This window comes from Salvelinus alpinus, chromosome 3 (genome assembly GCF_045679555.1).
Source record: "Salvelinus alpinus chromosome 3, SLU_Salpinus.1, whole genome shotgun sequence".
In the NCBI taxonomy this organism is placed as follows: Eukaryota; Metazoa; Chordata; class Actinopteri; order Salmoniformes; family Salmonidae; genus Salvelinus; species Salvelinus alpinus.
The window spans coordinates 21,344,690-21,367,148 of record NC_092088.1 but is presented as its reverse complement, the minus strand read 5'-3'; the positions used below and the strand labels follow the sequence as shown (position 1 = coordinate 21,367,148).

The window sequence follows — 22,459 nt, the reverse complement described above, 5'->3', positions numbered from 1 at the left end:
CAGAGCACACTTCAAATACTGTATTTTAAAAACGTTTAAAAGATTAATTGATGTACTTTTCATTCTAATTTATTGTATTTGAGAGGGTGTTGTGCACACTAGTATGACATTATAAAAGTAGATACAAATATACACTTTATTTACAAAAGTATGTGGACACCCTTTCAAATTAGTGGACTCAGCTATTTCAGCCACACCTGTTGCTGACAGGTGTATAAAATCGAACACACAGCCATGCAATCTCCATAGACAAACATTGTCAGTATAAATGCCTTACTGAAGAGCTCAGTGACTTTCAACGTGGCACCATCATAGGATGCCACCTTTCCAACAAGTCAGTTCGTCAAATTTCTGCCCTGCTAGAGCTGCCCTGGTCAACTTTAAGGGCTATTACTCTGAAGTGGAAACGTCTAGGAGAAACAACAGCTCAGCCGCGAAATGGTAGGCCACACAAGCTCACAGAATGGGACCGTGCTGAAACACGTAAAAATCGTCTATCCTCGGTTGCAACACTCACCACATACATGGATTTTATCGTTCAAATATTTTTTATTGAGCACACACAAGAATGGTGTATAGGTATAAGACAGGTATACAATTCTTATCTAAACATAAAAGAGCAGACAGAAACAAAAAGACCCAGAGTTCTGGGTACAAAACAAATATTACAAGACATACAGAATAAGGACAGGTAGAAAGAAAGAGGGTAGGTGTCACCCCCCACTTATTCCCCCCCTTTATCCCTCCCCCACTTCTTCCCCCCCCTTATCCCTTCCCCTTATTCCCCTCCCGACTGCTCGGGTGGCGGTGCCAGCACATGCTGCCCAAAGGTGGATTAAAATATTACAATTGAGAGTGCGTTAAAAAGTACAAATTCACAGCGCCGAATGGTCCAAGTAAGAGAGGAAAGGCTGCCAGATTTGATCAAATGTTTATAATTTATTGTTCAGAATATATCTAATTCTTTCTAAGTGTACAGTGTTTGCCAATTCGCTGAGCCATAATTTGGTAGTGGGCGCTTCCCTCTTTTTCCAAAACAACAAGATTCGTTTTTTTGCCGAAATGAGACTGTAAGAGATTAGTTGTTTTTGAGGGTTGGTTAATCCGTTTAGGGAATCAGACACTCCCAGGATTATTAGAAGCGGGTCTGGGTCAATTGAAGTCTCCAGAACTTCAGAGAGGATCCTAAAAATTCCACACCAGTAACCATACAAGCTAGAGCATAGGGCAAAGCAGTGGAGTAGTGTACCCTGTGCAGCCTGACATTTATCACACATAGGGGATGTATCAGGAAATATCCTATGCAGTTTGGTTTTGGAATAGTGTAATCTGTGTAATACCTTGAATTGTATGAGACGATGTCTGGAGTTAACGGAGCAGGTGTGGATATATTCCAAGCGATCTTCCCAGTCTGCCACCGAAATGTCAGTCCCTAGTTCTTCCTCCCATTTTGCCTTAATGGCATCTGTAGAAGGTGTGCTAACAGATTGAAAAGCATCATATAAACGAGATATCAGTTTGTCTGAGGTGGGGGATGTCTTTATGCATCCGTCAAACATGGAAGGCTTAGCGTTCCCAAATGTTGGGAGGTGTTTTCTAACATAGTCTCTGATTTGTAGGTATCTGAAAAAGTTACTTCTAGGAAGATTATAAGTTTCCCTCAGCAACTCAAAGGAAGCAAAGGTCCCTTCTATATATAAATCCCCTATGGTACTTATCCCCAACTCTCCCCATTGCTCAAAGGTGTTATCAAGGTTAGAGGGGGCAAAGGAGGGGTTCCTAGCAACAGGGAGCATGAATGACAATGGTCTAAGCTCAAAGTGGGTTTTAATTTGCTTCCAGATTCGGACTGTGCTATGTATAATAGGATTGTTACGATAAAGTGACCTCTCCAGATTGACAGGCGACAAAATCACAGCACCAATAGAGAAGGGGTGACACTCCTCCCGCTCCATACTAAGCCAGCTGGGTGAGGGACGTGCGTCATCCAGCAAAAACGTAACAGCGCGGAGGTTAGCGGCCCAGTAATAAAATATAAAATTTGGGAGAGACAATCCTCCTTCCATTTTGGATTTGCAGAGGTGTTTTTTACCTATCCTGTGTGTTTTATAATCCCAGATGAAAGGATTGATAATTGAGTCCAGTTGTTTATGAAAGGATTTAGGTATGAATACTGGGATGTTCTGGTATAGGTAGAGCAGTTGTGGGAGGAAGACCATTTTAATGGCATTAATTCTTCCGAGCAGAGAAATTGGGAGAGTTCTCCAAAATTGTATGTTTGTCTTGAGTTTTTGCATCAGAGAGGGGAAATTCTCTTTAAATAGTAAGGAGTATTGTTTGGTAACTACAATTCCTAGATAGGTAAATTTTTCTGAAGATAACTTAACTGGAAGATGTTCTAGCCAGGAGGTGTTTTGTAACCGTATGGGCATTAATTCACTCTTGTTCCAATTTATTCTGTATCCCGAGAAGGTACCAAACAAATTAATCACATCAAGAATAGCTGGAATACTAGTTTGGGGTTCTGTTACATAAAGGAGAATGTCATCTGCGTATAGGGAAATATTATTTAGAGTATCTTTAGTATTATAGCCGTGTATTGCTACATCAGATCTAATCGCCTGAGCGAGAGGTTCAATGATTAGGGCGAAGAGCATAGGCGACAGCGCACAACCCTGCCTTGTCCCTCTGTAAAGGTTAAATCGGGGCGACAATGATTGGTTAGTGAGTATTCTCGCACAGGGGTTCCTATATAAAAGCTGGATCCAGTTTATGAACCCATCTCCAATATTAAATTTCTGTAGGACTTTGAGTAGATAGGACCACTCAACTTGGTCAAAAGCCTTCTCGGCGTCAAGAGATATAACGGCAAGGTCCACGTTTGGTAACCTCTGAGAATACATAATGTTGAAGAGGCGCCTGAGATTGAAGAATGAGTTTCTGTTCGGGATATAGCCGGTCTGGTCCGAATGGACCAATTTGCCAATTAAAGTGCTAAGCCTGTTAGCCAGGGTTTTTGCTAAAATCTTTTGGTCTGTATTAAGGAGGGATATTGGTCTGTATGACCCTACCTCTTCCGGATCTTTACCCTTCTTATGTATAACTGTAATGAATGCTTCATCCAAAGTAGATGGGAGAGCTCCATCCTCCTTGGCCTGAACCAACATTTTGTGCAGGTAGGGAGAGAGCATGTTGCTGAATGTTTTATAGAATTCACTAGGGTATCCATCTGGGCCTGGGGTCTTGCCACTCTTTAGAGATTTAATTGTTTCTCTAATTTCTTCAAGAGATATTTCCTTATTCAGGAAGTTAGAATCTTCCTGGTTCAGGGCAGGAAGATTACAGTCCTCCAAAAAGTTTTGGATAATTAAGGGGTTAGGATCTGCTTTAGATGTATATAGAGTCTCATAAAACTGACGGAATCTGTCATTGATGTCTTTGGGGGAAGAGAGTAATTCCCCAGATGCAGATTTAACTTTGTGAATCATTCGGTCACTCACGTTTTTTCGAAGTTGTCTGGCGAGTAATTTGTGTGGTTTGTCACCAAACTCAAAATATTTTTGCTTGGCGTAGAGAAAAGATTTAGCAATTTTAGCTGAGAGAATCTGATTATATTCAAATTTTAAAGAGGTAATTTTTTTATGTTTCTCCATAGATGGATGTCTAGCATTCTCCCTATCCAGTAAGTGAATTTGTCCCTCCAGTTCTACCAATTTTCCCCTGTTTTGCCTACTCCTGGCAGTCTGATAGGAGATGATACAGCCTCTCAAATAAGCCTTAAGTGTTTCCCACAATAATGCTGGGGAAGTCTCTGTGTTGTCGTTGGTATCAAAGGAAAATGTAATTTGGTCTTTAAGATGTTCACAGAATGTTGGTTCTGTGAGGAGCTAAGGATTAAACCTCCAGACCCTCTCGTTTGGTACGATGTCACCCAATCTCAGGGAGAAGGTGAGTGGACTGTGGTCCGAGATTATAATTTCATGATACCTCACATTACAGGTATAGGGGAGTAGTTTAGCATCAACCAAAAAGTAGTCAATTCGAGTATAAACATTGTGAACATGAGAGTAAAAGGAGTATTCCCTACCCGTAGGGTTAGTGATCCTCCATATATCAAATAAGTTAGAATTCTTTATGTAGGTATTCAAGAATTCACTTGAATAGGAGGTGGGGGTTCGCCGAGTAGAGGATCTGTCCAAATATTGGTCTAGCACACAGTTAAGGTCCCCTCCAATGACCAGGTTAGTATGGGAGATATCTGGAATCAGGGCAAGGACTCTTTTGAAAAAAGAGGGGTTATCAATGTTTGGCCCATAGATATTTAGTAGAGTTACAGAAGTAGAGTGGATCTCCCCTATTACGATCACATAACAACCCTCTTTATCCACAATAGTGGTTTTATGTAGAAAGGGAATTCCTTTCCGTACCAGAATCGCTGTGCCTCTCGTTTTGGCAGAGAAGTTAGAGTGATACACTTGCCCCACCCACCTACATTTAAGTCTGCTATGAGAATTATTTTTCAGATGGGTTTCTTGCAAAAATATAATATCAGACGAGAGTGCTTTCAAGTGGGCTAGGACCTTGCCTCTCTTAATTGGTTCGTTTAAACCCTTGACATTCCAGGAAGTGAATGTGAGCCCCGCCCCCCTCTCATTTGTAGTTCCTATGGTGGCCTGCATACCATGTAACTCAATAAAAAGGTAAGAAAGCGCACCAAACCATCACGATCAGCATATGTAGCAGCTACACCCGAGCAGTATCCAACCAGCCCCTCCCCCCCTGCAAGCACCTTTACTTCCCACCCTGTTCCCCTACTTTCCCCACTATTTACCCCCCCGATCAACCCACCTTTAACAGGAATACACAAATTGGCTGGAGTTGTGTAAAGCTCGCCACCATTGGACTCTGGAGCAGTGGAAACCCATTCTCTGGAGTGAAGAATCACGCTTTACCATCTGTCAGTCCGACGGATGAATCTGGGTTTGGCGGATGCCAGCAGAACGCTATCTGCCTGAATGCATAGTGCCAACTGTAAAGTCTGGTGGAGGAGGAATAATGGTCTGGGTCTGTTTTCATGGTTTGGGCTAGGCCCTTTAGTTCCAGTGAAGGGAAATCTTAACACTACAGCATACAATGACATTCTAGACAATCCTGTGCTTCCACCTTTGTGGCAACAGTTTGGGGAAGGCCCTTTCCTGTTTCAGCATGACAATGCCCCCGTGCAGAAAGCTAAGTCCATAGAGAAATGTTTTTTGGAGATCGGTGTGGAAGAACTTTACTGGCCTGCACAGAGCCCTAACCTCAACTCTATCGAACACCTTTGGGATGAATTGGACTGCTAGCCAGGCCTAATTGCCCAACATCAGTTCCCAACCTCACTAATGCTCTTGTGGCTGAATGGAAGCAAGTCCCCGCAGCAATGTTCCAACATCTAGTGGAAAACCTACCCAGAAGAGTGGAGGCTGTTATAGCAGCAAAGGGGGGACTAACTCCATATTAATGCCCATGATTTTGGAATGAGATGTCCGACGTGCCGGTCTCCACATACTTTTGGGCATGTAGTGTATTTATTTAGAAAATAATACATGTATTGATATACAGTATGTTTTATATGTTGAATGAAATTACTTAAATATGAAAATATGAAAAACATGTCTAACATGCAACTCCCCAACCCATATATAGCACATTGTTGTTCTAACAGTTGAAGTATCACTTGCTGAAGTGTGACATTGTTTATTCTTAGTGGTAGCACCGCTTTATAGTCGCTAAATAGAATTCTGCACATAAAGAACAGCAATTTTTTTATTTTTTTTTATTTCACCTTTATTTAACCAGGTAGGCTAGTTGAGAACAAGTTCTCATTTACAACTGCGACCTGGCCAAGATAAAGCAAAGCAGTTCGACACATACAACAACACAGAGTTACACATGGAATAAACAAACATACAGTCAATAATACAGTAGAAAAAGTCTATATACAGTGTGTGCAAATGAGGTAGGATATAAGGGAGGTAAGGCAATAAATAGGCCATGATGGCAAGGTAATTACAATATAGCAATTAAACACTGGAATGGTAGATGTGCAGAAGATGAATGTGCAAGTAGAGATACTGGGGTGCAAAGGAGCAAGATAAATAAATAAATACAGTATGGGGATGAGGTTGATAGATGGGCTGTTTACAGATGGGCTATGTACAGGTGCAGTGATCTGTGAGCTGCTCTGACAGCTGGTGCTTAATGCTAGTGAGGGAGATATGAGTCTCCAGCTTCAGTGATTTTTGCAGTTCGTTCCAGTCATTGGCAGCAGAGAACTGGAAGGAAAGGCGGCCAAAGGAAAAATTGGCTTTGGGGGTGACCAGTGAGATATACCTGCTGGAGTGCGTGCTACGGGTGGATGCTGCTATGGTGACCAGTGAGCTGCAGCTTTACCTAGCAGAAACTTGTAGATGACCTGGAGCCAGTGGGTTTGGCGACAAGTATGAAGCGAGGGCCAGCCAACGAGAGCGTACAGGTCGCAGTGGTGGGTAGTATATGGGGCTTTGGTGGCAAAACGGATGGCACTGTGATAGACTGCATCCAGTTTGTTGAGTAGAGTGTTGGAGGCTATTTTGTAAATGACATCGCCGAATTTGAGGATCGGTAGGATGGTCAGTTTTACGAGGGTATGTTTGGCAGCATGAGTGAAGGATGCTTTGTTGCGAAATAGGAAGCCGATTCTAGTTTTAATTTTGGATTGGAGATGCTTAATGTGAGTCTGGAAGGAGAGTTTACAGTCTAACCAGACACCTAGGTATTTGTAGTTGTCCACATATTCTAAGTCAGACCTGTCCAGAGTTTTGATGCTAGTCGGGCGGGCAGGTGCGGGCAGTGATCGGTTGAAGAGCATGCATTTAGTTTTACTTGCATTTAAGAGCAGTTGGAGGCCACGGAAGGAGAGTTGTATGGCATTGAAGCTCGTCTGGAGGTTAGTTAACACAGTGTCCATAGAAGGGCCAGAGGTATACAGAATGGTGTCGTCTGCGTAGAGGTGGATCAGAGAATCACCCGCAGCAAGAGCAACATCATTGATGTATACAGAGAAGAGAGTCGGCCCGAGAATTGAACCCTGTGGCACCCCCATAGAGACTGCCAGAGGTCCGGACAACAGGCCCTCCGATTTGACACACTGAACTCTATCAGAGAAGTAGTTGGTGAACCAGGCGAGGCAATCATTTGAGAAACCAAGACTGTTGAGTCTGCCGATAAGAATGTGGTGATTGACAGAGTCGAAAGCCTTGGCCAGGTCGATGATTACGGCTGCACAGTAATGTCTCTTATTGATGGCGGTTATGATATCGTTTAGGACCTTGAGCGTGGCTGAGGTGCACCCATGACCAGCTCTGAAACCAGATTGCATAGCGGAGAAGGTGCGGTGGGATTCGAAATGGTCGGTAATCTGTTTGTTAACTTGGCTTTTGAAGACCTTAGAAAGGCAGGGCAGGATAGATATAGGTCTGTAGCAGTTTGGGTCTAGAGTGTCTCTCCCTTTGAAGAGGTGGATGACCGCGGCAGCTTTCCAATCGTTGGGAATCTCAGACGATACGAAAGAGAGGTTGAACAGGCTAGTAATAGAGGTTGCAACAATTTCGGCAGATCATTTTAGAAAGAGAGGGTCCAGATTGTCTAGCCCGGCTGATTTGTAGGGGTCTAGATTTTGCAGCTCTTTCAGAACATCAGCTATCTGGATTTGGGTGAAGGAGAAATGGGGGAGGCTTGGGCGAGTTGCTGTGGGGGGTGCAGGGCTGTTGATCGGGTTAGGGGTAGCCAGGTGGAAAGCATGGCCAGCCGTAGAAAAATGCTTATTTAAATTTTCAATTATAGTGGATTTATCGGTGGTGACAGTGTTTCCTAGCCTCAGTGCAGTGGGCAGCTGGGAGGAGGTGCTCTTATTCTCCATGGACTTTACAGTGTCCCAGAACTTTTTTGAGATTGTGTTACAGGATGCAAATTTCTGCTTGAAAAAGCTAGTCTTAGCTTTCCTAACTGCCTGTGTACATTGGTTCCTAACTTCCCTGAAAGGTTGTATATCACGGGCGCTATTCGATGCTAATGCAGAACACCACAGGATGTTTTTGTGCTGGTCAAGGGCAGTCAGGTCTAGAGAGAACCATGGGCTATATCTGTTCCTGGTTCCAATTTTTTTGAATGGGGCATGCTTATTTAAGATGGTGAGGAAGGCACTTTTAAAGAATAACCAGGCATCCTCTACTGACGGGATGAGGTCAATATCCTTCCAGGATACCCGGGCCAGGTCGATTAGAAAGGCCTGCTCGCTGAAGTGTTTTAGGGAGCGTTTGACAGTGATGAGGGGTGGTCGTTTGACCGCAGACCCATTACGGATGCAGGCAATGAGGCAGTGATCGCTGAGATCTTGGTTGAAAACAGCAGAGGTATATTTGGAGGGCAAGTTGGTTAAGATGATATCTATGAGGGTGCCCGTGTTTATGGATTAGGGGTTGTACCTGGTGGGTTCATTGATCATTTGTGTGAGATTGAGGGCATCAAGCTTAGATTGTAGGATGGCCTGGGTGTTAAGCATGTCCCAGTTTTGTTCACCTAGCAGCACGAGCTCTGAAGATAGATGGGGGGCAATCAATTCACATATGGTGTCCAGGGCACAGCTGGGACGGCCACAATAACATTTTACACAAATTCATATGAATACAAATTGCTGCTGAGGCAGAAGCCTGCTCTCAATCTTCAAAATACACCAGAGAACATAATTTAGCCACAGAGGATCAATAGTTTCTAAAAAAGAACTGTGGATAAAGTTTTTTCACAAGCACATACAGGTATCGGCCATAATAAAGGAAACACCAACAAAAGCGTCTTAATAAGGTGTTGGTCCACCACGAGCTGCCAGAACAGCTTCAATGCGACTTGGCATAGATTCTACAAATGGACCTAAACCATGCCAGGAGAATTCACCCCACACCATAAGATATACTTTGTATCCCTCATTTACTCAAGTGTTTCCTTTATTTTGGGAGTTACCGGTATGACTACAGTCGGGAAGGCTGCAATTTGGGCAACACGTGCACCAAATATTGAACAGCTTGTTGGCTATTGCCACCATGATCATCATTGGGTGAATCAGTCTGCCACTGGAAAGTGTGTTTAGGAGCCTATTATATATACAGTGCCAGTCAAAAGTTTGGACACAGCTACTCATTCAAGGGTTTTTCTCTACATTGTAGAATAATAGCGAAGATATCAAAACTATGAAATGACACATGGAATCATGTAGAAACCCCCAAAAAGTGTTAAACAAATCAAAGTATATTTTATTTTTGAGATTGTTCAAAGTAGCCACCCTTTGCCTTGATGACAGCTTTGCACACTCTTGGCATTCTCTCAACCTTCTTCACCTGGATTGCTTTTCCAACAGTCTTGAAGGAGTTCCCACATATGCTGTGCACTTGTTGGCTGCTTTTCCTTCACTCTGCGGTCAAACTCATCCCAAACCATCTCAATTGGGTTGAGGTTGGGTGATTGTGGAGGCCAGGTCATCTGATGCAGCACTTCATCACTCTTATTTTTGGTCAAATAGCTCTTACACAGCCTGGAGGTGTGTTGGATCATTGTCCTGTTGAAAAACAAATGATAGTCCCGCTAAGCGCAAACAAGATGGAACAACATATCGCTGCAGAATGCTGTGGTAGCCATGCTGGTTAAGTGTTCCTTGAATTCTAAATAAATCACTGACAGTGTCACCAGCAAAGCACCACCACCAGCAAAGCACACCATCACACCTCCTCCTCCATCCTTCACGGTGGGAACTACACATGCTGAGATCATCCGTTCACCTACTCTGCGTCTCACAAAGACACAGTGGTTGAAACCAAAAATCTCAGATTTGGACTCGTCAGACCAAAGAACAAATTTCCACCGGTCTAATGTCCATTGCTCGTGTTTCTTGGTCCAAGCAAGTCTCTTCTTCTTATTTGTGTCCTTTAGGAGTGGTTTCTTTGCAGCAATTTAACAATGAAGGCCTGATTCAGTCTCCTCTGAACAGTTGACGTTGAGATGTGTCTGTTACTTGAACTCTGTGAAGCATTTATTTGGTCTGCAATTTCTGAGGCTGGTAACTCTAATTGACTTATCCTCTGCAGCAGAGGTAACGTTTGGTCTTCCTTACCTGTGGCGGTCCTCATGAGAGCCAGTTTCATCATAGCACTTGATGGTTTTTGCGACTGCACTTAAAGAAACTCTCAAAGTTATTTAAATTGTCCGTATTGACTGACCTTCATGTCTTAAAGTAATGATGGTCTGTCGTTTGTCTTTGCTTATTTGAGATGTTCTTGTCAATATATGGACTTGGTATTTTACCAAATAGGGCTATCTTCTGTACACCAACCCTACCTTGTCACAACACAACTGATTCGCTCAAAAGCATTAAGAAATGTACTTTTCGCTACTTTGAAGAATGTTAACAGGACAATTTTATTTATATATTTTATATTTATATTTCACCTTTATTTAACCAGGTAGGCTAGTTGAGAACAAGTTCTCATTTGCAACTGCGACCTGGCCAAGATAAAGCATAGCAGTGTGAACAGACAACAACACAGAGTTACACATGGAGTAAACAATAAACAAGTCAATAACATAGTAGGAGAAAAAAAAAGAAAAGAGTATCAATATACAATGTGTGCAAAAGGCATGAGGAAGTAGGCAATAAATAGGCCATAGGAGCGAATAATTACAATTTAGCATATTAACACTGGGGTGATAAATCATCAGATGATCGTGTGCAAGTAGAGATACTGGTGTGCAAAAGAGCAGAAAAGTAAATAAATAAAAACAGTATGGGGATGAGGTAGGTAGATTGGGTGGGCTATATACCGATGGACTATGTACAGCTGCAGCGATCGGTTAGCTGCTCAGATAGCAGATGTTTAAAGTTGTTGAGGGAGATAAAAGGCTCCAACTTTATATATATATATATTAGGCCCTGCTTACAAGGTAGCAAAGCTTCAAGCACAAAACCAGAAGGGTTCAAATGGTGAATACATGAAAGCCTTCTCAGAATTGTGTACAAATCTGGGAATACTTGTGAAATGTTTTTCTGATGGATGAAAAAAGTACAGGATATGCAGAGTATATATGTATATATATATATATGCGTGTGTGTGCGTGCTTACAGTGTTAAGGAGTTGTTTTTCATTAGAGAGCGAGTGTATGGCATGTATCACTATTTGAATGGGTAAATAGATGTATTTTTCTTGTTACTGTAGCTCTTCAGTCCACCTCCTGTGCTCAGCTCTGCTATGGGTTTGTGGTTAGGAAGGACCGGATGGGTGGGTGCTTTGACTGTTCGAGTTCTTGAGGTATGACTCGAGGTTGAGAGCTGAAGCTAGGAAACGGAGGTATGGTGTGGGGGTAGAGAGGGGGTTTTCGTCAGAAATACATACTACACCAGAGGATAAACATAAGTGTATTTGCTCATGTTTGAGGTCTCAACAAAAACGTGAATTTGCTTTGGTCTGATTTGTAATAGGTGACAACTGGAGTTTAGGCTATTCTGTTTTACAGAGGAGGCAAGAAACAGAACAGAACAAGAGCTGCTACATTTTTGCTCTCTATATATATGCGGTGGTGTATGCTGTGGTGGAGAGTAGGCCTATGTGGTCCTGCAAAGGTTTTTCCGTAGATTCACCAATAACAACCAATCACACCGGACTGAGAGTTGTAAATTGGCTGGCAATTTAGCATAACAAATATACTGGCTCCTAAACCCACTATACATTTATTGCACTATCAATGCAAACTAGTTATCAAACAACCTCACTTTAATAAAGCATCAATATGTAACTTTTTGGGTGACCCGACCAAATTCACATAGAAATGTGTGTTATAGCTCTGTCATTCTCATTGAAAGCAAGTCTAATAAGGAGGTAGTGGCGTTCTTAAGTTTTGTTTTTGCGTCTTTTACTTTCAGTTTTGTACACCAGCTGCAAACAGCTGAAAATACAATATTTTTGGTTATGGAAAATATATTTCACAGCGGTTTAGATTGTACAATGATAGTCTACACTGTACTTGCTTGTTTTGTCACATAAACTGAAACTATTACAATTTTAGCAACCAGGAAATGGCGGAGCGATTTCTGCATAGTGCATCTTTAACCATAGTGGAATCATCGGAATTGTTTAGCTTGATACAACAGCGGAGCTCTACTCAAAGTTGATTACTTCTCAAATAGTGTGGCATATTGGCAGCACATGTTTTCGATGTGGTGAGGAAAATGCTGTCACAAGTAGCTCAGCTCTCTCTCTTTCACAGTGTATAGTCAGCACTGGGGCTGGAACAAATGAGTCTGATTACAGCTGTTGATGAGCCACTGCTTGTGCTGCACTGACAGCAGCATCCACAGGGCAACACAGCACACACATTTCATCACACACCTTGTGTGTGTGTGTTTTTTGTTTGTTTAACTATCCTTGTGGGTACCAGAAGTCCTCACAAGGATATTAAAACAAGGACAATTCTGACAAGTGGGGACATTTAGGTTAGGTTTAGGATTAGGGTTAGGAGTTAGGGTTAGGTATAGTTTTAGGGTTAGGGTTAAGGTTAGGGTGCTGTTTAGATTAAGGGTTAGGGGTTAGGGAAAATAAGATTTTGGATGGTAATCAATTCTTTGGTCCCAGCAAGGATAACAATACGAACTGTATGTGTGAGAGAGATTGGGTTCATGCCTATCTGTAACTTATAAAATAGACAGTAAAGAGGATGGATTGTGATTCCCAATGTGATTCCAACTGTCTGCTTCCCCCTTGTGCTTAGATTCCGCTCTGCAGTCTGGAGTGGCTCTGGGAGAGATAGATGGGATAGGTTGGAAATTAGACACCACAGCAGCTTAGTAGACTAGCCTGGACAACTGTTTATCTCTGAATATTAGAGATACACAAGAATTACGTACAGGTACACAATAAATGCTATCTTGACTACTAAATAGCATTTATTGCGTATCTCTACATAAGTGAAACCAACCAATTCTGAGAGTCCTTTCAGTGCAAGTTCCAGTTTATTTTTCAGAAAATGTAGATACAGAAAGAAAAAGTCACAACTCCTTACGCAACTATTTTAAATTTTTTAAATACAAGTTATTGAAAGTCCTTGAAATCCAGCGGTGCACAAAATACCTCCATAGTGATTCTTCTTCCTCATTAGTGGCCCTTTAGCTTGTTAGAAAGATCTGTTGAGCTCTTATCAGTTAGTCTTCGAGGGTGCCGCAGAGAGGGTTTTTCCACGCGAGGGTTTACTGTTATCATCAGATAAGTCACAAAGCTAGAAAGAGGGTTTATAGACTTTGTCAACGTCAGTGTTTGATCTGATTTGAAACTTGACGGAGGATTTGCAGCACAAAAAAAAGCAGGAGAGGAAATCTTTACATAACTTACCTCTTTGTGGATAGTGGTTTGAGAATCAGACTGTGCATGTGTATGTATGTATGTATGTGTGTGTGTGTGTGTGTGTGTGTGTGTGTGTGTGTGTGTGTGTGTGTGTGTGTGTGTGTGTGTGTGTGTGTGTGTGTGTGTGTGTGTGTGTGTGTGTGTGTGTGTGTGTGTGTGTGTGTGTGTGTGGCCATTGCACTAACAACATACTGTATATACATTTGACTGCTTAACATTGTGAGCTGATAGGCGTGTTTGCTATGTACTACAGCTGCTGGTCAACATATTTTGGTCACGAATGCTTTCCTTAAAACAGTATCATCTCTCCATTCCTATTTACATTGACATTTTAGTAATCTCTCCATTCATATCCGTGTATCATCTCTCCATTCATATTTGTATATTATCTCTCCATTCATATCCATGTATCATCTCTCCATTCATATCTGTGTATTATCTCTCCATTCATATCTGTGTGAACATGATATGCTTAATTGATACTTGGTCATCATCAAGAGAGATAAGTGTATATCCTGTACATAAATCTAATCTAGGTTTCTTTGGTTATGAAAGGGTACTTCATTCAAAGTAATCAAAAGGTACAATCCAACATGACATTCTGTACACAGCCAATGACAGACAATGTTGTCTTTGTGTGGGCTGGCTAGCAATTGACACCATTATTCTAACTGCAAAATCATATACATCATTGTTAGCTTCAAAAGATAATATAGATGTACTACCAGGGGCAGGAATGCGTGGGAACAGAGTGCCCAAAGTGAAATAATTTTGAGATGTAAAAATGTGTTTTTTTTTTTACATATGACCATAGGATTTTACATAGGTGAGTTGGTTCATTTTCCACCCGTTTGTAGGCCTACTATAGAATATTTAGTAAACTATATATATATATAGCTCTTATAGTAACCAACCTATGGTGTGCTACATTTCTTCTTTGGTACATTACAAATTGGGCCAAGAATATATCAAATGTTTATCAACAGCATTCTGTATTAGTCATGTAGGTTGTTAAATTGATTGAAGATAAGCTAGCAAGAACGGTACTTCAAACCAGTAGGTTACAAAATAGATTAATAGCAGAATATGATTTTTCTGTGTATATTTTGAATTGGTAGCCAGGATAATAGAGATGATTAATAGCAGATGTCCTGATTAAAGTTATTGACCACAGAAGAACTTGCATTAGGCTTACAATACCTGTCTGTACACAGCTTTAAAAGTTTTACACAGAGTGATATATGAATATACATAACAGTATAGAATATTTGTGGTTTATAAAAGGCCACTGATTTGCTCAAATCAATGTATGGCCCTTGTGTTATTTCATTGTTCAACTTGCCATGTTGGTTAATTCTGAATATAATCTTGTCCAAAATTGACAACCACCTAAATGCATTGATGGATACACATTGACACATTCACATTGGCTGTATATACACAGGCAGCCCAATTCTGATCTGTTACATTATGATTGGTGTGTTTTGACATGTGTAAACGCAGCCACTGTGTCTCACCAAAACGTCAGATAACAATTATGTACAACATATTTGACTCAATAAAAAAAACGATTCCATAATATTACCCCGAACACTCACTCTGAATTTTGGAGGTTATATTTGAAATATCTTTGTATAAGATACAAAATACTAAGTGTGCCAGTGTTGGACTGTAAGGATTGAGAAATGTTTTCTTTTGGACAAAAGTGATAAGTAGTGTTCCACTATAAGTGTTTTCAGGTTGTTTCTTCAGGAAGACTAGAGACTCCCAGTTGAATCACTGTTATCATATACAAATATTTTCCCTGCGCTCTTCCCTATAAGGAGTCCTCCTTTCCTACTATCTATATACAGCTGTGTGTACGCCTGTGAGGGTCAAATGTCACCAACATAATACATGTGTGACACATTATCATTTGGAGAAAAAAATTGAAAATATATCTTAAGATTATTTTTACTTACATTTACATTACATTTAAGTCATTTAGCAGACGCTCTTATCCAGAGCGACTTACAAATTGGTGCATTCACCTTATGATATCCAGTGGAACAACCACTTTACAATAGTGCATCTAACTCTTTTAAGGGGGGGGGGGGGGGTTAGAAGGATTACTTTATCCTATCCTAGGTATTCCTTAAAGAGGTGGGGTTTCAGGTACTTGTTACTGAACAGATATATCAAACTACACATTAAATGGAAAATTTAGGGGGGGGGGGGGGTTATGCTTTAATATAGGCTCATTTAGGTTAATTTAAGGTGCTAAGATTCATATAGAGTTTTGATCAGGCCACAAGCCTAAAGCTTAACTGCCTATGTGTTCCTTCCACTCCACTACAGCGAGGTCGTCACGCCAACCAGATGCCCGCCCTGCAGGACAAATTCATTTCTACACACAATTAACACAGCCATCCTCTCTCCATAACATAACTCTGACCTCTGACTGCACATCGTAAAGCCCTGAAGAAAAAACAGACTGGATCTATCCATTAGAGTCACCCAAATCATTCCAGGAATTCATTGTGTTGGTCTGTATTGCTGTACATAGGTAGAGAGGAAAGTAAAGCAGGACGCTTTACAGCAAGTAGTACTGGTAAAGTGTGAGATATAAAAAACAAATGGACTGCAAGTTGCCTGGAATGTCCCTGATCTTGCGTCTGTCAAGGAAATCGTCTGTCATGAACCTCAACGCCATCCATGTAATTTCCAAAACGACCTATTTTTCCAAACATGCTAATAAACCCACAAAAAGCCCTGAAGTATTGTCAAACAAAAGCTAGCCAGCTTAAAAACGTAACAAAACCTAAAATAACTCCACAATAAGTAAAAAATTGTAGCAACTAAAAAGAGGGTGCAGTGCTGCCATGGCGATCAGATCTTGCTGTTCTCAAGGTGCGAGTCGATGTGCTTGATGAGGGCGTCGTCAGGGTAACCAATGGGGAAAATGAGCTGGCATAGAGGGCAGCTCCTCATGTCACTCTCTTCTGTCTCCATCCACAGCTGTATCCAAAGCACACACACACAGCATTCAGGTCAACAAGCAGTGTGGTTCTATGGCAGGGCTGCTCAACCCTCGTCCTCGAGAACTACCATCCTGTGGGTTTTCAGTCCAACCCTATTTTAACACACCTGATTCTACTTATTAGCTGCATCAGATATGCTAAATTAGGGTTGGACTGAAAACCTACAGGACGGTAGATCTCCAGGAAGAGGGTTGGGCAGCCCTGGTCTATGGCAACTATCAGTTATAATATTTGGACTATTTAGGTCATTTCATGAAGAAAATAAGCTCATATGTAAAGGTGCATTAGAACAAATGTCATGTGACACAGAGCATTTCCCATTAAATAGCACAGTGCAGGAAGGCATTAATAAGTCAAGGGCAGTTCTCTTTCAAATACATATTTTGATTGAGGGGGATAACAAGCTAACCTTGCTAACCCATTTTACAATTTTAGAGATTTGTTGTGATAGAATAATGATATTCTACAGTATATTTGGGATAGAGTGTGCGTGTGACTCACATTGATGGAGGGCCAGGACTGGGCGTGCTCTGTGTGCAGGTAACTTGGCGGGTGGCAGGTCAGGGTGTTGGGTCTGGAGGGGATGGGGAAGGGCGAGCAGGACGCCGGCCCCCTCATGACCCCATGAGGCGACACATTGTTGGGCACGCCCAGCGTCCGTGGGGGGCTGATGGGATGCGGGCAGGTCCACTCCTCCTCGTCTTCAGAGGACTGCGGCAGCTGGGGGGCGGGCGTGGGGGGTGGCAGGGGCTCAAAGTGCAGGTGAGACCTCGGAGAGACCTCAGACAGGGGGAAGGGCAGCTCTCGAGAGTGGCGGGAACTTTCGTGGAGGCCCACCTCGCTGCCGGCCCTCTGCAGCCCAGACTGGGAACCTCGGAGCTGGCCTCCTCTGTGGGGGGACCCCCCATGCTGGGAGCCTCCATGCTGGTGCTGCTGATGCTGCTTGGAGTAGCTGGATTCCCTGTAGGGCCGGGGCTTGGGCAGGGTGGACACGGGGTCCAGGCTGAGGCGTGGCGGCCGCTGGTAGGCCGAAGGGTCAGCGACCTCGGAGTAGCTGCGACGGCCCTGGAAGCTAGCCCTCAGGTGGTGGCTGGCTGGCCGGCAGGAGTAGGAGGCGGGCCCATCATTGATATCCAGCAGGGGCGAGCGTCGGTGCATGTCCGGGGAGAGGCGCTGTGGCTGGAGAACTGGGGAGCGACGCTGGGGGATGGGGGAGTGGTGCTGGGGCGGGATGGGGGAGTGGCGCTGGGGCACAGGGGAGTGGCGTTGGTGATGAATGGGAGATGGGGGGTGGGATTGGCGTTGGACTGAGGAAACAGAAGAGACAGGGGGAGTCAGGGAGCAGCACACAAGACTGTCTCTGGAAGACAAAAGTTATTACATCTCGCCAAAATAGGACTAAAGCCTGTTGTTACTTGTTACTCATAAGTACAGTGCATTCGGAAAGTATTCAGACCCCTTGACTTTTCCCACTTTATTACAATACAGCCTTATTCAAAAAAATCTTTTTTTTTTTTAAATGTATTCGACCTGGCTTGGTTTTTGCTCTGACAACTGTGGGACAGGTGTGTGCCTTTCCAAATAATGTCCAATCAACTGAATTTACCACAGGTGGAGTCCAATGAAGTTGTAGAAACATCTCAGGGATGGTCAATGGAAACAGGATGCACCTGAGCTCAATTTCGAGTCTCATAGCAAAGAGTCTGTATAGTTATGTAAATAAGGTATTTCTGTTTTCTATTTTTAATAAATTAGCTAATAAAAAAATAAAAAAATGTTTTTGCTTTGTCATTATGGGGTATTGTGTGTAGATTGAGAAAACAATTATATTTAACACATTTTAAAATAAGGCTGTAATGTAACAAAATGTGGAAAAAGGGAAGGGTTCTGAATACTTTCTGAATGCACTGTACATACAGGTGGTTGGCAGATTGCCTAGCGGTTATAGCGTTGGGCCAGTAAACGCAACGTTGCTAGTTCGAATCTGTCAATCTGCCTTTGAGCAAGGCCCTAATTGCTCTAGAGTCAAAAATGGCTGTGACCCCACTCTCTGGGGGAGTTTGTATATCCAAAAAAACACATTTCCATTTCACACAGAAGGAAAGTAATCCTGCAGGAAATGTGGATTATAATTAATGGACATTTTTGTAGGGGTTGATACATTTTTGTTAGGGCAAATCAAGTCTGACATTTTTAAGTCGAAATGACAAACTTTAGAAGCCTTTTAAAACCTCAAATACACTACAATTAGTATTTTCTGTTGTGCAGGAAAATTCTCTGTGACAACAAAGTGATCTGTATGAGAAGTAACTAGGGCCAGGAGGAGTTTTTGTCTGGTAACGTCTCTAGCAATAACACAGAATGAAATATATTTTTGATAATGAAGAAAATCTTTCATATCTACCATATCACATTATGCTATTTTCCTGAATAATATTTATCTACTTCTTTCTACAGTGCGTCAGAGACGCTGTGTTGCTCTGGATTTGCAATGCAAATATGTTTGTCTGATCACAAAGCATAAATCAATTCTCCACAAGCAGCGCACTCAACAAGATAGGCAAAAAAAATACATTTTTGAATACATTATTTTCCCCTCACCTAAGACAGATCTAATTGAATGTTGACACATTTTACAGTACAGTATGAGATGCTTCCTGTAATCTTGCGACAGCTATCAGCAATTTAGCAACAAAAAAAAGATGGGTGCATCGATGAATCAGAAGCATCTCAAAGGGGAAACATTTATGGTTCTGCGGTTGAGTGAAAAAAGGGTAAATGGTGTTCTTGAACTCTCCACAGAGTCTTGAAATAGAGAGAAAACAGAGACTTGAGAAAACAGAGACTTGAGGAGAGAACGTATGTATTTCAGCACACATACAGATGTAGGATCTTAATTTGATCACTCTTTTGTTGCTAAGAATTGTCCTGCATAGCAGGAAATGCAAACTTGTAGTGTATTCAAGGTTTAAAAAGGCTTCTAGAGTTTGTAATTTCTACTTCAAAATGCCAGCCTTCATTTTCCCTAACAAAACATGTATCAATTATAATGAATTATAATTCATGTAATAATTCACATTTCCTGTTGCTGCAGGATTATTTTCCTGCTTGAGCAAACTGGCTCAAATTAAGATCCTACATCTGTACTGTATATGTAGCTCTGCAACCCCAGGAGAGTAAAAAAACTGCTGTAGGCCTACTTACTTTACACTATACAGTGCATTCAGAAAGTATTCAGACCCCTTGACTTTTTCCATTTTTCCGTACCAAAGTATGTGGACACCCTTTAAAATTAGTGGATTCGGCTATTTCAGCTACACCCGTTGCTGACAGGTGTACACAATTGAGCACACAGCCATGCAAACTCCATAGACAAACATTGGCAGTAGAATGGCCTTACTGAAGAGCTCAGTGACTTTCAACGTGGCACTGTCATAGGATGCCACTTTTTCAACAAGTCAGTTCGTCAAATTTCTTCCCTGCTTGAGCTGCCCCAGTCAACACTGCTATTGTGAAGTGGAAAGTCTAGGAGCAACAACGGTTCAGCCGTGAAGTGGTAGGCCACACAAGCTCACAGAACTGGACTGCCTTGTGCTGAAGCGCATAGCATGTAAAAAATCGTCTGTCCTCGGTTGCAACACTCACTACCGAGTTCCAAACTGCCTCTGAAAGCAACTTCAGCACAATAACTGTTTTCAGGAGCTGGGAAAATGGTGAAATGGGTTTCCATGGCCGAACAGCCGCACACAAGCCTAAGATCACCATGTGCAATGCCAAGCGTCGGCTGTGGTGTAAAGCTCGCTGCCATTGGACTCTGGAGCAGTGGATATTGGTCTGGGGCTGTTTTTCATGGTTTGGCCTAGGCCCCTTAGTTCCGGTATACAATGACATTCTAGACGATTCTGTGCTTCGAACTTTGTGTCAAATGTTTGGGGAAGGCCCTTTCCTGTTTCAGCATGACATTGCCCCCGTGCACAAAGCGAGGTTCATACAGAAATTATTTGTCAAGATCGGTGTAGAAGAACTTCACTGGCCTGCACAAAGCCCTGACCTCAGTCCCACCGAACACCTTAGGGTTGAATTGGAACGTCGACTGCGAGCCTAATCACCAAACATCAGTGCCCGACCTCACTAATGCTCTTGTGACTGAATGGAAGCAAGTCCCCGCAGCAATGTTCCAACATCTAGTGGAAAGCCTTCCCAGAAGAGTGGAGGCTGTTATAGCAGCAAAGGGGGGACCAACTACATATTAATGCCCATGGTTTTAGAATGAGATATTCGATGAGCAAGGTGTCCACATACTTTTGGTCATGTAATGTACATTCCAGTTCCTTGATAGTCTAGTTCATTCCAATCTTTTCCGGTTAAAATTCCCAAGCTGAGGGAGTGAGCTGTAAGCCGTAGTATACTGTATGTCCCATATCCTCCCTACCTCCGTTGTGCCCTTGAGCAAAGCTCTTTGTCTGTAATTGCTCCAGGGGTGTTGCTCTGCAGCAGCCCCTGTGCTTCTCCCATCCTGTGATGTGTGTGTTGTGTGTCAGGTTGGGTACTGTGACAGCAACAAAGCAAGTATTGTTTTGTAAGGTGAGCATGACAATGCTGCTTTCAAGATGTATGCATATAGCTTGTTCATTACCCTTCCCAGTGTCTGTAAAAAAAAAAAAGCATGCATTGAAACACCTTTTTGGGTTGGGGTTTGTGGTAAAGAGGTAGCTGTTGATATGACAGAGGAAGACAAAAGGTGCTGCAGTTTGAAAGTTGTAAATGTTCCCAGCGGACAAAACTGGTTGCAACAACGTTATTATAGAGTATTTTGTGACGTCATGGTCAGGTTTAAAGAATATAAAAAAAAAAAAATGTTTTTAAGCCGTTTTTTAAAAGATTTTTTAAATACATTTTATTAAGATGTAAACCTCTGAAGGTATGTTGCTAACCTGGACTAGCCTGTAAATGTGGGCCATATATCATTCTCTAGCGATGTTACTAACCCGGGCTATGATGCTCCTGGGAGGTCTTCTTCAGGATCTCTTTCTGTTTGGAGCTCAGTTTCTGCAGGCGTCCCAACTCCTCAGTTAGCTCTGTGTAGGCTAGTGCCAAATTCACCCTGCAGGGGGAAAGAACCGAGTTGATCAACCAATCAACCAACCAACCAATCAAACAATCAAAATCCCCCTTTGAAATCATTCTACTGATATTACTTTCAAATGTGTGTACACACTGAGGTTACCTGACTAAATGCATTCTAGTTTTCAAAATGTCTATGGTTATTTACACTTGACATCTATCATACGTCTATTTAAGCAGTTCCTAGATGCATTCCTTTCTCATCTCCAGATTGACTGTATACCAATTACATTGTTGATATCATTGCATAATATAGAGTATTTTTTTGAATACCAATCATATTAATCACACATGAATCACACCGTTGTAAAGTAGTCAGACGTAAAGCAGACAGCCAGCTGCCTCAACATTACACCCAGGCATTTTCCATGGTAATGAGGCAGCTATTTCAAACAACTCTGTCACAAGGCAACACAGGTGGTATTTGAAAACATAAAAAGAGCGAAAAAGCAGTGGTTGTGGTAGATGGCAGCAGTGTGTATGCGCTATCCAGCCTATGATCTGATAAAACATAGCTTATCTGAGCTCAAAAAACAATTTCACATAAGACTCTTGTGATTTACTTGAACATTGATGATGGTGGTAGATAATATGGTGATATGACAGAAAATGAACACACGTCCTATTGCGTGAGGTGCTAGTTATGGAAAATGTGAATCTTTAAAAAAGAAAAGAGTCTGACACAATGGCTGCGTTTACAAAAAATATAATTTCTGATCTTTTTTCTACTAATTGGTCTTTTGACCAATCATATCAGATCTTTTCACATCAGATATTTTTCTGGAGCTGATGTGATTGGTCAGAAGTCCAATTACTGAAAAAAGATCAGAATTGGTCTGCTGTGTAAACGCAGCCTAT

General features: G+C 42.0%; 1 protein-coding gene across 2 annotated transcripts in view; it reads right to left on the bottom strand.

Moving 5' to 3' along the window:
* Window positions 1–13,056: 13,056 nt before the first annotated feature.
* The window catches only part of LOC139570242 (TANK-binding kinase 1-binding protein 1-like), a 67,290-nt gene continuing 57,887 nt past the window's right edge, over window positions 13,057–22,459 (bottom strand). For both annotated transcript variants that reach the window (XM_071391950.1, XM_071391951.1), the window contains exons 8-10: window positions 21,466–21,581; window positions 16,979–17,784; window positions 13,057–16,454 (exon numbers count right to left, since the gene is read on the bottom strand). In XM_071391950.1, coding sequence (XP_071248051.1) covers window positions 16,326–16,454; window positions 16,979–17,784; window positions 21,466–21,581 — 1,051 coding nt within the window. In that variant the 3' untranslated portion in view covers window positions 13,057–16,325. The remainder of the gene's footprint in view (window positions 16,455–16,978; window positions 17,785–21,465; window positions 21,582–22,459) is intronic.